The sequence below is a fragment of the Limanda limanda genome, chromosome 21 (assembly GCF_963576545.1).
Source record: "Limanda limanda chromosome 21, fLimLim1.1, whole genome shotgun sequence".
Classification (NCBI taxonomy): Eukaryota; Metazoa; Chordata; class Actinopteri; order Pleuronectiformes; family Pleuronectidae; genus Limanda; species Limanda limanda.
In genome coordinates this window covers 11211944-11227984 of record NC_083656.1, presented here as the reverse complement: position 1 = coordinate 11227984, position 16041 = coordinate 11211944, and the positions used below count along the sequence as shown (strand labels likewise).

Genomic DNA, 16041 nt, shown 5'->3' with positions numbered 1-16041 from the left:
AGAGGGAAACTCATTTTTCATAAACACATACTGTTACTCAGAGTTCAATGTCAAAATAATCTGCCAAAAGAGTGTGAATTATGGAGTCACGGGTTCAGAGGAATCTCGAACCCACCTGCACCCTTGGGTGTCGAGAAACCCCGACATTATGAGCAGTGACTGTACGTGACACGGAAGAAGCCCATATATAGAGTGGAAGCACAGGTCTTCCTCTCAGCACTAAATCCCATTCAATCATGTCTGACTCATATGTTGCTCTCATGAAGTGGGACCTCCTTCTCCCAACTCCTTAAAAAGGACCCAAAACTTGCACTTGTTCAGAGTTGAAGTGAAAAGAAGTTGTTTGCGGAGTATTTTTAATATTTATTATTTATATCTATTATTTAATATTTTATCAAACCTTTTTTAAGTTATTTTTTTGTATTTATTCCTTATTTATCTTCTTTCAAGAGTTCCAAATGGTTTCCTTTTCACAAACACCTTTCTCTTACCTGTGCTCTTTCCTCTTTATCATTCTACTTCCATCCTCTCGGGCGTTTTATCTCCGTGACTCCAACCCCCTTTTGTCCTTTAACAATCAAGTGAGAGAAGTGCATCTCTACACAGGTATTTATACACCTTTTTATTGTATTCTATTATCATTACTAGTATGATATATTGCATATTGCTGAATTCTCATTTTACCTTTTTACTTTGTAAATAACTTTGCTCAACCAGGTTTAATGTGCTGTTTAAATAAACCTGACATAAACAATTACAAATTTAGTCCCAGATTTAATGCAAATACGAGATATTGATGCTACAATGTTGCTCTGAAACACCTTAACTTCCTCATCATGCTGATTTCTGTCTCCACTTTTTCTTCGTCTCTCAGATAACCACAGGAAAGACATGTATCTGCAGATGACCGAGGACGGCAGGGTGTCAGGAAGTGAAGTCCAGACACTTTACAGTGAGTATTAAAGGCAACAGGCAGCAAAGGATCCATTTTTCGGATACATAAACGCAATTCACCCGATCCTTTGAGGCCCAGAAAATTGAGAGCAGCAGGAGATTCCTTAAGACGACCCATCCATTCATGTTTCTGTGTTTCCAGGTGTGCTGCAGCTGAAATCTATCAGACCAGGCCACGTAGTCATCAAGGGACTGTCATCATCCCTCTTCCTCTGTGTGGACAGCGGCGGCCACCTTAGGGGACAGGTACAGTCAGTAAAGAACAGCTTTGACATCCTGAAGTCATTCTAGCCATTTGCTGACAGACGTCTTTTGTCACTTTTCAGATGCACCACACAGAGGCTGACTGCACCTTCAAGGAGCTGCTGCTGGCAGACGGCTACACCCGCTTCTTGTCCTCGCACCATGGATTTCCCTTGTCTCTGGCATCGAATCGGTCCCCAGATCGACACGCGGTCCCCTTCACCCGGTTCCTACCACTTGCGAACACTCTGACCAGAGAGCGCGTGTCTGAACGACCACCAAACAGTCAGAGTCGTTTCAACATGGACGCAGATGACCTTCTCGGAATGGGCCTAAACTCTATGGTCAGTCCTCAGTTCTCAGTGGACAATTAAAGGAATTCACCTGCATGGGCCTATTCCCCTGACCAGGTTGAACCTGTAGACTTGATTTTGATATAAAATGAGCAATATTTGTCTATTTCTACAATATTATATTAAGTTATTTATTTATTGTGCAGATGTTTGGCTTCAGATTCTGAGATCGAGGAATCGTTTGGGTTCTGAGGAAAAATGTTCCGTGAAGCAACAACAACATGAAGCTTCTGTTTCTCATAATTTCTCTGAAAGGGAAATCTCGAAATTCCCAGAATCCTCATTTTTGTGAGTTGGACACTCAAGTGTGTTTATCAGACTGGAAAGAAGTTTGGAATGGAAAATAATTATGATATTAATATAACTTTTGTCTGTTTGCACCTGTCAAGCAAAGACACAGCAGCTCTGTAAACAAACCAGGAAGGATTAATTTGTATTCTGAATGAGAAAAAACTCATTTGGAACTAAGTTGACAGCTTTCATGGTGGAGGAAGGAGATGGGCTAATTATTGTGAGAGCAGGGGCGCTCTCTGGTGGACAAATAGTAATGATGTCACTATTTGTCTACTATTTGAGGTATTTTTGCTGATCAAACGTCCAATCCTTCTTTCTCAGTTTTTATTGAGTGTATGTAAATTAATAAAGTTTAGTTTTTATGTATTTCCCTACATGTATGATGCTCCCATAAAGTTCCTTAATTTATTCAATTGTCTTCATCAGACAATCAACAGATATGCACTTTTACAAAAAATATTAACCTTCTTTACTAAATAAAATTGTTTATAATAGAGGGTTTGTTTACAGTTTGATCAGGTCTTAAAGCACTTGAGGTAAGCAGGTCAATTCATGATTTGTCATTTCCGGCATTAAATTAAATTAAACCAAATTGACCTGACACCTCGGTCTTTGAACTGCAGTTGACTTTAAACTTGAACTTCCTTCCCTCATCAACCTGTCATGTGCATATATGTTTTTATAAAAAAGCTGACTTCAAAATACAAATTTGTCATAGCACTGAACAGGGAGGGTTTGTACATGTACACACATTCCTGTAAGTTAACATTTGTTGTGTTGCCTGTTGATTTATTGTTGTTTTGTTTCCACCTGGTGTGGACGGATACATTTTCACAAATAAAAGTTCTGACAATAATATCTGCATCTTTTTTAAGAGTACCTCCTTTTGTTTTGCCTCGCTGATCCCATTTTTATCCCCCAAAGATTTCCCTTCACTTCCTCCTCCCTCCGCTCACTGTTAATCTGACGTCAGTGACGGCAGCTGAAACACATTAATGAAGCAGTTAACACCGGGGATGTTACTTTAGGACACGTACCGCTCAAGCTTTGTCCCTGTGATGCTGTGGAAAGTCCTACGTGTTCCAGTGAAACGGAGAGAGCAATGTTAGTGCATGCTACAGCTTACAGCAGCTTAGTTTAAAGGTTGCTCGTTGCCGTACAGGAGTGAAACACAAACCTTGTGTTGTTCTCAGAGATGCAGTAACCTAAACAATGAAGGCTTTGTATGATTGTTTTACTCAAGCTTGTTTTAATTCATATCCGAAAACAATAAAGCTTTAACAAAAAGGCAAATATGTGTTTTTAAAGGTTTAATTCGTCTCTCTAAATAATTACCACAGGCAATCATAGATAACACAGCTGCTTTTAAGAAAATTAATAAAATATAATCTTTATTCAAAACAATGAGTGCATACTTAAGCAAATAAATAGAGAGGTTCTGCCATTGCAATCAAACCTTTCCCCTTTGGCACAAATACAGACGGTAACACTGTGTCATTAAGTAATGCTACAGTGTCGTATTACAGCAGGAGAAAGGTCATGTGAGTCGCTTCAGGTCACATAAGCCAAAACTACACATGTGTGAACTTTGTACATATCTTACAGCAGAATGTTGAGAGTGAGAGTTTGGTGTACAGGAGATTTCAGTGCGTCTGCGGTGACAGCTCCTCTGGTGTTTGGTTGAATCTTGATGAGAGGTGACGTCTACATTGTCAATAATTGATCTGCTCACGCTCCAAACAACAAGGCAACAAAATGTGAAAGTACTAAGACATCATAGTTTCAAGGCGGAGATATTCAGAAATTCATTTTCATCACAAACACAAGCCGATAGCATTAATAAATAAAACAGCTCATATTACATTTACTGTGCATTATGACCCTGAGAATGTTAAACTCACTTAATGCCATTTATTTGCATTTCAAAGTATATTATACCAAAGCTGTTTTTTAGCGTCATTTTGTGGGCTGCTGCTGCAATAAATACATATAAATGACCACAACATTGTAATAAAAGTTTATTTGCAGATAAATTAGTGGTGAAATTATTGTTTACACAACTTGTCAGTTTCGGTTTGTCATTTTCTTTTTGCAAGTGTCTCTCACCTGGACCGGCACTTCTGATCCTTGAACTCCTTTATATTCAGCATTTCCTTCTCAGTCTCTTCTTACTATGTCTTGACAAGTGTACAGCTCTTAAACCTGAGTGACCAATGATTCGCTCAGATACGTATTTCCCCCTCTGAACTCCGTGCTCTGCGCTGTGCACAGTCCACCCAGCAGAGTACCATTCAGGGGGTTACAGCTGCCTTCAATTGCATAATATTCTCCATCTGGATCCCTATCCCCTTCATCTATTTCCTCTCCTTCTGGCTCATCGTCCATTGGCTGGACATGGGCGAACTCGGTTTGATCCACACATTCAGTCTCCCGATGGTAGAAGTAACTAAAATTGGATACTATGACAGGCACTGGTAGTGATATGGTAAGCACGCCAGCTATGGCGCACATTGAGCCAACAAGCTTACCCCATACTGTTTCTGGGTACATGTCACCATAGCCCACTGTGGTCATGGTGACGACTGCCCACCAAAAGGCGTGTGGTATACTGATAAAGGCCGTGTTATTGTGATCAGCCTCAGCAAAGTAGATGGCGCTGGAGAAAAGGATGACGCCAATAAAGAGGAAGAAGATAAGAAGGCCCAGCTCTCGCATGCTGGCCTTCAGTGTCTGGCCGAGAATCTGGAGGCCCTTTGAGTGACGAGACAACTTGAAGATCCTGAACACTCTCACTAACCTGATGACTCTGATGATGGCCAGAGATGTTGCTGGAGTGGCGTCATTGTCCTTGGCCAGCTCTGTTCCCAGAGTGACAAAATATGGCAGGATGGCACTGAAGTCGATGATGTTCATGACATCCTTGAAGAACAGCGTCTTACTGGGACAGCAAGTGAGGCGCATGAAGAGCTCAAATGAAAACCAGCATATACACATTGTCTCCACCAAGAAGAAGGGGTCGTGAAAAACACTTTGCGGAAGAGGCATGTTCTCGGATACATTCTTTTCTAGGGAGTGGTACTTGTAAAAATATATCTGAAGAGGAGAAGACAAGAAAAAACACAAGTTAAATACAGCAACACTAAACAAGAATGAAAGTATGCAACTATAAAACTTCAACTATACAAATTGTTCTTTAAATTACACAGAACAACATCCCTCTATAGGTCCACATGTATATGCTCACTTGCTTATTCCAAAATTTATTCTGCACCACTTTCAAGTTTCTACTATAGTAACTGAGCTATTACTGGCATCCTGTTAGCGTGGTTTAGCACAAATGTCGATTTTATTCGGCTTGGACAGAACCAAAGTGAGCAATTGTCTCATTTTCTTCAGGTTAGCTCACAGGCTAGTGGCTAAATCCTATTTGTAATTAGCTTAGCAGTTTAGTAAGCTAACCTCAATTTATCGTAGTAACTTGGCAAGTTCACAGAGTGGGTGCAGCTGTGTACGGTATTTTCAGTGAAGACGAGCAGCATCGACTTGGCAAGAAAGAAAGAACGTAAAGTTGTTAACTACCGGATACTGTTTTCGTGGTGTCCTAATAAACTACCCTGACTTTCAGGAGCCTATAATGTCCACCATCTCATTGGTCCTCACTTTTGGCAACATCATAAAAGCAGATGACATCTGCGGCTTTATATTTCCACATAGCTCAACGAATCTCTTTTTCAGTCCACCTGTCATTTCATCTTCCGTGTCAGTGAGCATTGCAGCTAAGCATTATGCGATGACCATTTAAAACATCTTACACTTAACATCAAGTAAGAAGTATGAAAACGGATGATATGGATATATGAGGATCAGTTCAACATGCTGTAATGGGCTGTGTGCAATATATAACATTTCTGGGCAGTTTAAATAAACCTAGAAGTATTCCTTATGGCTTTCAGTAGCGGGTCAGTGACAGTGTTTATTTCTAAAGGTGGACATTCGTATGTGTTGATCTGCTCCAAGGGCTCTCCTAACACTAAATATAACCCTGTGAGATCTCTAAAGGGAAACATGAGAGTGTCTTGCTGCACCATTCCTCATCCATCTGCACCTTTGTCGCTATCCCATCTCTCTCGCGACTGCAGCCCTGTGACATAGCCAAAGCAGTTCAGCGAGTCTGCCGCTGACCCGAGCGGGAGTAAGTTACAGTTCTTTCCTGGCAGCTTTGCTTGAGCAAAGGCAGCCTGGCCTAACACAGCAGTCTTGGAGGTATGTGTTAACATGACCCAACTTATGCTACTCATGCTGTGAGACCTTTGAGTCTCCGGTTCTAAGCCACCCGAAGACTTTGGCCCACCCTTGTCTATGTGTTCAGTCACTTGTGTGACCTTCTGCTAACACACCTAGCCGTGTCTTCACTGTCTCTTTCCTTTCTCTCCTCTTAGTTGTATTCCAGGCAGCACCCGGTACTCTCTGTACCCTCCACCACTTCCTGAATCCTAGCGTATCATATTTAACTGCTGTCTAAAATAACCACAGCATAAGCTTATCTGACAGTCTCTGGTTTGCTTCCAGACATATTGGCCAATAGTGGTCAGTATTTTTCCCAATAATAAACTGTAGTAGTCATCAAGTGTGTGTTTACTTTCAACACCTGCTTCCAGGGTCGTCGTGTTACCTTTTGACACAGGCAGTCACAAATCTCATTCAAGACCTGATACCCTGGTGGTTTGATTTGTGCTGTTAGAATCTTTTCCAGTAAAGGGTTACAGTCTCTGTTTTAGCAAGTGCCATTGATTGTTGTGATATTGAAGCTATTGCATAATGTGACAATTATTGAGTAATAGGGTAATTATTTCGAGCAAGAAACCTAGATAGAGACAGGAGGCTGTCTTCTCTCTAGTACAGATATCTGCCAATTCACCTGACTTTCCGGAAATTGAAAAAAAAAAAACGATTTTTCTGCCTCCCAAACCTACAGCAACATTTCAATCATATATCCTACCTCTCGCCTCTCCTTCTCATGCCTGAAGTCGGGTAGTGTCTCCAGGCAGAAGATGATGATGGACACCACAATGACCATGACGCTGATGATGGCTATGATACGTGCACCCGATGAGGACTCAGGGTGCTCAAACAGCATCCACAGTTGTTTCTGAATTTCGTTGGATGGCAGCAGCCTCTCCTCCTCTTTTGGAAAACCTTCGTCCTCCTTGAAACGGTTTACGATGTCCTCTCCTAGCTCGTAGAACATCAGCTCATCCATGAAGATGTCCAGTGGTATGTTGGCTGGCCTCCGAATCCTCCCGCCCGACTGGTAGAAATACAGAATGGCATCAAAGCAGGCCCGATTGCGATCCAGGAAGAGCTCATTTCGGAGAGGGTCAAAGTACCGTGCTCTCCGCCTGGCGTCACCTAGTAGGGTGTCAGGGAACTGGGCTAAGGTGCGAAGCTGAGTTTCATAGCGCATCCCTGACACATTGATGGCAAGTCTTTCACTCAACGCCCATCCACTCCTCCATAGAGACCCAGATCGCCGACGCTCTTTCTTCTTCTCTTTCTCATTCCCTTGGATCTCCTTTTCCCCTTTTTCCTCATTGTTGAGCTGGTTCTTCAGCTGTTTGTCTTTCTCACCATCGCTCCCATTCCTTCTGCTTCCTCTTTCGTCTTCCTGTGGGTCGCTGCTGTCCATCCCTTTGAGTATTCCACACCAGGCAATGCGGCGAACCACTCTCCTGACAATTTGGAGAACAACTGGACTTAAAAGAAAACCGTGTCTGAAACCAGAGTGATAGTTCCATCAGTGGAATTCAGTTTTCAGCTAATACTAGGAAGATACTGCAGCAGTGTGTCGTTGTTTACAATTTTTGTGACCGATCTCATCACAGTTAAACTTCTAATCACTCAAAATTTGCGAAAAACTATTTCAAAGGTGAACTGCTGATAAAAAGGACGAACAGCAAGCCATGTTAGTAGCCAGTGAATGAGATAAAAGTGTTTACTCACTAAATGCAAAACAGCTGCTGACTAACACTAATGGAAAGATGAAAAATCACATGTTCGTTTCCTGTGGGTCATCAGGTTGTCCGTCTTCCTCTCTGTCATCATGTCCGTCCGGTATATACACAGAGTCCTTGTTTGGCTGTCTACCTCCAGTTAGAACTCACACAGCTCCACTCCCGGTGCTGCTAAACTCTCTGACCAGGTTGTACGGCGACCTGTGCCTCCAGTTTTTCGCTCGGGTGAACATGCCTCACGATGTCCGTCTTGAAATTTTTTGGGAATGCTGTCCTGTTGAAATACAATCTCGGTTAGAACCCCTCCAGCCCCTCCCTTTCCCTCCGGTTAAGCTATGGGGCAAGACAACCTTCAACCTCCCTATCAAATGTCGCCTCTGCCTGGCACTGCACGGTGTGACCGTCTCTAACAAGCATGGGACTCTGACGGACAGAGCTCTCACTGTACTTCATTAACCCCAAATTATTTGATTTGAACATAACAGGGAGCCTGCTGTTGCCAAAATAAACAGCCAACATTGAATATTGTATAACTTAAGTGTTTTAGAATATAGGTCAACTGCAACAGATTTCCTGTTTAGAGAGAGCTATTCTGGTATGTTTGAATTGAGTTGGTAAAGAAATGTTATTCTCTGTATATTTTTAACTGTGAGCTTTCAGTAAACACATTTCTATTACTGCCAGTTTAGTTTACCCATTTGCTCTTTTTTTCCCCCATATACAGTACAACATGTCATACTTTTTCGCAAACGAACATAATATAATATAATAATAAATGTAAATTTTCCTGTTTATTGTCTGTCAATTTGTATTTAAAGGAATCTTAAGTTTATAGACACCGGTTTGTCATGTAATTATTCTTTATCTAGTCCTTTTAGCTTCTTATTTGTTTTTTTGTAATAGCTAAATGGCTTTAGCCTAGCATAATGTTAGCATCGGTATAGCTATAGTAATCCAGATGTAATAATAAACGAATTATGGTCAAACAATTGCAGAGGTATTATAGTAAAAGTATGAAATGAGTCAGGTTTTATTAAGCTTATTTCCTCTCATTTCTCTTTTGCACATCAGTATCCTCTGCACATTACCTGAGTAGAATATCATGTCATATTTTATTATATTTTATTTATTTATTGTTTTTATTCCTCCTATCTCAGTATCGCATTGTGCTTTTACATTCTTCTGCGGTCCATCCTGTAATGTTGCACTTTACACAAACACATTTTTGTCTATATGTACAAACAATATTTTTATGTTGTGAAAAGTGTATATTATGTACATACTCAGTATTTTTCCTTTTGATTTTCTTATTTTATATTTGTATTCTCTTATCTACTTTATTCTGACTTGGCTGCAGGGAATTTCCTGGCTGTGGGATCAATAAAGTTTTATCTTATCTCATAAAGCTTTGATTCCAAACAATTCTTTGGATCCTTGTTGTTTGAAAGTATCCTTGAAAGATCTGTTAAGAAAAATGCTTTTCTATTGCTGTAAAACTAAATAATTAAAGCTGATATATTTAATGATACAGCCGTCTGCTCTTTAACCTTTTAGCCATTATTTTGTGATGTGTGTATCCAAACGTATACTGGCAGTATAAAGGACAATAAGTATATGTTAATAATATAAAGTACAATAATTAACGCTAATAATAATTTATGTTTAATATAATGTGTTTTTCGCTGCAGGCTTGTGCTTCAAAATTTTCAATTCAATGGTTGAGTTTGTCGGTAGAAATAATTAAATAATAAATAAAAATGACAAACCAAAGCACAAACTAATTATATATACTAAATAAACCAATAAAAGAGATTTACTGTTATGAGTCATAGCTCTTCTGAATCTACCGAAGCAGATGCTACTGTGTATAACCACCAGAGGGAGGTGATGTATCGGCACAGAGGAGAAAACATTGAAAGAGGCCTTTGCCGACATTTTCCACAGCAGAAAAACACTGCCAGCTGGAGTGCTATGATACATACACAATACAACTATATGAAATCAGGAATTCCTCTTGGTATTTGTGCAAAGGAAGTAGAAACCAAAGACGAGATTACAATTTTGTGTGATTTTGTCCATAAATGGTGTGGATCAGATAAAACTGTGACAGAGAAGCAGGTGCTTCTGCCTGTATATAATGGTTTTGAATAATTTCGCCTTCATGCAGCGTTGTATCACGGCAGAAACATTTGAAACACATAGTGGGTATATATCCCTAAGTAGAAGATAGATGGCTCCACATTACTATTTCTTGCCACGTGGTCCTTACACTATATGATTTAGTGCCTTCATAAAGAGCTTAATCATTTTCCATGAAACCATGCTGAGAATATTTAGTAAATTAAGTAGTTTATACTTAAAATGTCCTGATTTTCAAAGCACCTTTTTATATGTAATACTTAAAAGATGATTTGTCTGTAAGATACATACTAATTAAACCTAATGTCAAAACCCTTGAAAGTAATTCATATTATTTTTTATAGTAAATACTAAGATCTTGTAAATGCTTTTGTGATTCAGATATATGAACTTTTCATTTTCTCGACCTCATGTTTTTCTCCTTTTCCAACCAAATCTGTAGAATTTAGTGCTTGAGTTTACAACTATTCAGGTCTGTTGGTTATAGTTACATTTATCTGATATGGAGCAAGTAAAACGTCTCTTACATAGCCTCATCATGCTCAAATATCAGGACAATGTTACAGTTGACCTCAAACTTATAGATTACCACTATGTGACTGTCTATGGTCTGTGGAAGCTCAGAATAATATTGGCTAAAGATTAAACTTGACAATTTCTTGGAAATGCCTCCATCCAAATACACTTGTCTTGTGTTTCATATCAAGTTTCTCTGCCTCCTCACTTCAAATCAGATAAAATCAATCACTGTATTGTGGTATTGCGTTCCTGACAGGCTGATGTTAACTATGACAGTCAGCACAGGAGGTAATAGTATCAGTCACTGTGTACAGCAGCGTACATGTCATCAGCTATAAAACCTTAAAATAAAAATGACACATTGCTGATGTTACTTTTTCATTTATTTTAAGTTCATTTCAGTGATTTTAAGCAATTTTAGTTCAGTTTCTGAAAAAGCATCTCATGACTTTATCAGTTATTCATTCAAGCTGCTATGAAGATTAGTTCACATTAGATCGCATTGACATTCATACATTATAAGTCTCAATAGTAGAAATAAGTTCAATTATGACACTTTATTGATATGTTTCTATTTTTTTTCTCTTCAAAATATAAAAAGATAGATCATGAACATTCCATTGAAATATACTTTATACAGTTCTTAATGGGTTGTTCTTTGTGTTCCAACATTTCAAAAATAAAATCCGGCATAAGTCACAACCAGATGCTCCAGTGACCACCTCTTCTCCCCATTCACTCTCCTACTAAGACCGCAGTACAATGGACTAGTACCTAAGTCTGTTTTACACAATTTGATGGCATGTAAAATGAACACACATCTTTTATCTTTGGAATGCTTACGTGGATGCATGATGTTCGTCTGTAATATTGGATGCATGTATATCGGTATGACTTGTATGGTGTGTGTCGCATTATTTCTAATTAAAATAAGATATTAAAAATATTAGTAAAATCTATTCAGTATGATAACATTTACTCGGGTATTAATCATTTTGTTAAAATCAAAAAAGGAAATTTAAAGATAAGTGTGATTGCTAAGTTGCCCTATGGAGAGCCATTAGGCCACTGTACACACATGGTTGCAATCATCTGGACTGATGACAGAACGTCTGTGTCTCAGGGAGCGTACAGTAAGTGTCGATCAGTGGCATTCGTGGTGCAGATTGCATACAGTGTCCTCAATTAAAACACACACAAAAATAACATGTTGAACAGAGACAGGCACATAAAGAAAATACATTTGATGTCGTTAAGGATGTGTCGTTCAAGGACCACATAACACCTCCGAGCTGGAGGACGTGTCATAATATTGTTAATACACAATAGGAGCTGTTTACAGTGGCACCTACTTACCGTGTAAAGCATTTTTTGTTATTTTGGTTATGTGAGTGTTACAGAGGAAAATGTATAACATGGTATCACAGGTTTGCAAACTTCGAGAAAATAAAACAGACTTAGCACTCTCGACATTGTAACTCATTCTGTTCAACATGACTAAATCAAATGGCAGTATTAAGCAATAGAAAAAGGAAAGACATCTTTTTTTTCAGCCTGGCATTGGCAGAGCAGTCACGATGTTGAGAATGAAGAGATGGCAAACTTAATAGCGACAAAGAAAGAAAAAGACAGTAGTACTTGGCCGTAAAAACACAAAAAAATACTGCAGGGTGAAGCACAAACCTTTTGCGAGTGTGCGCACCGCCACCAGAAGTTTTCCTCTAAAATATTCATCATCGTCTTTATGACCATCCAAGCTGTGGTTGCGTAATGCCTTCCAAAACGGGAACAGAAATCGGGAGGTTTAAAAAAAGGACCAAAACTAAAGACCCTGTAAAACCAACGTAGACCCAACACAATACTTGAAGTATCTGTAGTCTACATTACACTATTGAGTCTCAATAGTGTCTGCAATGTATCTGGAATGGACGGAGGACCATTCAGCTGCCTGAGCTGAGCCCTGAACCAGCAGGGCCTGAAACTCACTTGGAATGCCAAACCAAGGATGAGGTGCTCGGAGAGCACTCAACAACGAGATGCTTTTTATTTGAACAAGACTGTTTGTTTTTTTACATCAATCTCCCCTCGGTGGACACTGGTGTCGCTCCTCTGTTCATCTTTTCAACAGTTAAAGTACTTCACTGACATCATTTTGGAAGCTCTGGGTCTTTTTGATTGGTGCTCACGTAACTGTGTTGTGTGCTGTGATGAGCTGCCAACTAGCCAGCTGGACGACGGTAACTCCGTGGGTAATGACGGATGCAACGACCTGACTATCTAAAAAAAACGAAGACAAGCTACCTAACACACTCATGCTGACACCGCGAGTGCGAGTAGTTTTCAGTTGCCTCTGGGAGGAAGACGTTTTCTGCTCTACGACACGGCACAGTGTTCATAGTTATCAGGACTGGGTTCATGACAAACAATGACAGGAGGCTAAGGGGATATGTCAAGACTACGGGGATAGGCCCCCCTCGAGAGATTATCAAGTCATAATGCATGCGTTTTTTTACACATCACTATGAGGTGCTCACATTATCGTCATCTATATACTAGAATTTATTCATGTTAGAAAGAAAATAGCAAAACACCTACACCCACTAACACCATCAACACACCTGAGTCCCTTAAACCAGACGCTAACTTTGGAACGACAGTCGGTTCCACGCAAACCGGAAATCTCTCTTGACGGTTGGCCAATACAGTACGACGTCTCCCATAGTCTCTTATTGGTCCTTATTAGATTTTAGAACCTGCACTCGTAACCTTATGTCTCACCGTAGGACTGGAGGAACAGATCTGCCTATCCCAGCAAAATCCCGCCATGGGACATCCAAGGCCTTTTTTACGAATCTTTTTAACACTGAGGCGTTGAAGATACTTGTGACGCTCTCCATCCGCCCTGCTACAATCAGGTGACAACTCTTGTATTATTGCCAAAGAAAAAAAGCAAACCATGAGTACTAATCAAGCAGTCAAAGTTGTGGTACGGAGAGCTGTTGTTTTTAGAACTGCTGCTGTTGCTGCTGCTGCTACGGTAGTTGTGCAAATGATTCGAGGAAGGAAAGTGAAAACAAACGGTGAATTGTGACATCCTTTGCGCAAAATGCAATAGTCTGGCAAAGTCTGTATCGATGATCGCTGTTGATTGGATGGTTAGAAAATATACTGCTCAATGCGTCACAAAGTAAAACAATTGAAACCACTGGAATGAGGAATGTAGGCCAGGAGTAGCAGAGAGATTTCATCAAACAAAACATAGTTCAGGGTGTACTTTGCAAACATACATGTTTCAATATTCACATTTTTTTTACTTTTCAAAACAAAATATAGCTCTTCTCTTTCATTATAATCTTTTTTAAAACATTAATTGCATATAACATTTTTTTGAATTCATTTTATATATACTTTTTTGTATCTCTAGCACCCTTGTCTTCAACTAAGGGCTTGCAGAAAAGACAGTCATGCAAAGTAGTCATGCTGGTAAACAAAGTTACAAAAATGCATTATCTTTTTTTTCATTTTTTTGTCATTTGTTTATCTCAGCTTCCGTCGTTCATTGTCCCTGTGTCTTCATAGGCAAGAGTCTGTTATCACTCATTGTCTCTCTTCGTCCACCCCTCATGACAAAATAATCACTCCCCGTCATTTTTTTCCAGGACTTCGTCTCCATTTCATGATGCCCAATTTTTCTATTCACATTTGCATCTGATTTTTTGATTTTTTTTTGTATTCATTCCATCCTGGATCTTTTCTGCTCAGAAACGTTTCTCCAAAGCCACAGATAGTTGATTTGTTTATCAAAATATAGATTTGTTCTCTTTGTACACTTCCAACGCGCTCGCTCTACTCTTGGTCCATTTCGTCTCATCTTCCCCTTTGCCTAAGGGCTCCCCGGGCAGGGGCCATCCTTATCTCCACATCGACTTGCTGGCGAAGCAGTCGTTGGCAGCAAGAGGGACAAGAGAGAGATGGGGCAGTATACATCGCTGGATTATTGTGCCTAATTGGCAGTGTCGGCTTTTGTGTTAAGGGGGAGCGGGTATCTGATTGGTCCCTTTAGAAATGATAGCACACACTCTCCAGTTAATGGGCAGTTTTATGCGACGTGAAAAAAGTGCCTTTGTGGTAGGGGCGTCCTCGTAAATTAGGCAAAACAATATCCTGGGATATTCAGTAGCGACTAACAATTGTCTCTAGGATTTTGTTGTCCTCGAGTCAGTCTTTCTGCTCCTCAAGACTGAGCACTGTGTCAGTCCGACCATGGGAAAATACTAATATTTAAATGTGCATATAGTGGTGGAATGTTAATGGCATTTAAAGGACTATGTTCTTTTAGAGGAATGACTTTGTTCGGAATCTCATCCTAAATGGAATCTCCTAATCTACAGTAAGTTACAGAAGGTCATCCAGCAAGTGCATGCTACAGGACCTTTGGTATCCCACGTGGAGTTTTTTGGGCAAATCGGCTTCAGTACATGAGCGATAAAGAGAAGCCTCCCTCCACCATTTCTCTCACGGGTGCGTGTTTCGGGTGAGTCTAGATGTACAGTTAATGCCATACGTGATTTGTTTGAGCTGATGCTACATGTGCTTCATGTGTGGTGTTTTGATTATCGCGGTACTCGCGAAGAGGGCAGTGTTTCAGTCTGATAGAAGTGAATGGAAGACATAGGTTCTTGCAAGTGCTAAACTTGAATGAGGAATTGTATGAGTGTCATTCGATACTGTGCGTTTGTGATTGATTTCATGAACACTGGAATTACTTTCTTTTTTGGAATGTCAAGTGTGAGACCAAATCCTTGTCCCTCACGTACTTTATCTCTGTCTCTCTCTCTCTATATATATATATGTTGTTTTTTTTCTTCACTGGAAAGGAACCCAAGAGGAAAATGACATCTAAAAGATCCCTTGTATGCATAAATTCCTCTCTCTTCAAAAACGGGTGATGATGGAATACGTCAAGTTATTTCCCAGCCAACAAATGCTACAATAAGTTAGCAGAGATGCTACATAGTTCATTCAGTCCATTGTGAAGTGTATTTGTTTTTTTAGTTTCTTTTCAGGAATTTGTGAAGTTGCGCAGTGGTTCAGCACTGTAGATGGTACCGAGTTGGTCATCATACAAGATGGCGAGTATAGTGTTGTCATCTGGAATGTGTAATCAGGAGTCCTTTCCTGTCCCAAGGTGTGTCAGTGCAATGCTCAGTCAGTTTGCCAGAAAAAGACCAAAAAAGACCCAAAAAGAAGAAGGAGGGAAAAAAAAAAGGGTCAGACAGTTGTCAAAAGTGTGGTCGGAGTTCCAAGAGGCTGCTTTGGTAACAATGTGAGGAGAAGACCATGTGATTTATTAACTCATGATTAACCTCTGGTCTCTCTCGCTTGTCACCCCCAAAAAGATCTCCTTTAAACTGTCCAGCCGCGTCACACCCGCCGCTTACGTGGCTCCCGCCGCAAATTTGTGTTTACCGGTTACTGACTCCTCATTAGAGAGAAGGCGAATGCTAGAAACTTAACACTGTGAAGAC

General features: G+C 40.0%; 2 protein-coding genes across 2 annotated transcripts; one reads left to right on the top strand and one right to left on the bottom strand.

The window, feature by feature from the left end:
- Positions 1-458: 458 nt before the first annotated feature.
- fgf21 (fibroblast growth factor 21) lies at positions 459-1571 on the top strand. Its single transcript, XM_061095439.1, has 4 exons — positions 459-606; positions 875-952; positions 1097-1200; positions 1281-1571. The coding sequence occupies exons 1-4, from the start codon at positions 459-461 to the stop codon at positions 1569-1571; spliced, it is 621 nt and encodes a 206-aa protein (XP_060951422.1).
- Positions 1572-4040: 2469 nt separating this feature from the next.
- On the bottom strand, positions 4041-7530 carry LOC133027925 (potassium voltage-gated channel subfamily A member 7-like). The gene is made up of 2 exons (XM_061095099.1): positions 6844-7530; positions 4041-4937 (listed from the first exon to the last, which is right to left on the bottom strand). The coding sequence occupies exons 1-2, from the start codon at positions 7528-7530 to the stop codon at positions 4041-4043; spliced, it is 1584 nt and encodes a 527-aa protein (XP_060951082.1).
- Between the last annotated feature and the right edge of the window lie 8511 nt (positions 7531-16041).

What these genes read in the sequence shown, in the direction of transcription:
- fgf21 (XM_061095439.1), top strand. Translation starts at nt 459, where the DNA reads ATGGTTTCCTTTTCACAAACACCTTTCTCTTACCTGTGCTCTTTCCTC. An exon ending in TGAAGTCCAGACACTTTACA is followed by an intron (nt 953 to 1,096) that starts GTGAGTATTAAA and finishes CTGTGTTTCCAG; the next exon opens with GTGTGCTGCAGCTGAAATCT. An exon ending in GCGGCCACCTTAGGGGACAG is followed by an intron (nt 1,201 to 1,280) that starts GTACAGTCAGTA and finishes GTCACTTTTCAG; the next exon opens with ATGCACCACACAGAGGCTGA.
- LOC133027925 (XM_061095099.1), bottom strand. Translation starts at nt 7,530, where the DNA reads ATGGACAGCAGCGACCCACAGGAAGACGAAAGAGGAAGCAGAAGGAAT. An exon ending in ATGAGAAGGAGAGGCGAGAG is followed by an intron (nt 4,938 to 6,843) that starts GTAGGATATATG and finishes TCTCCTCTTCAG; the next exon opens with ATATATTTTTACAAGTACCA.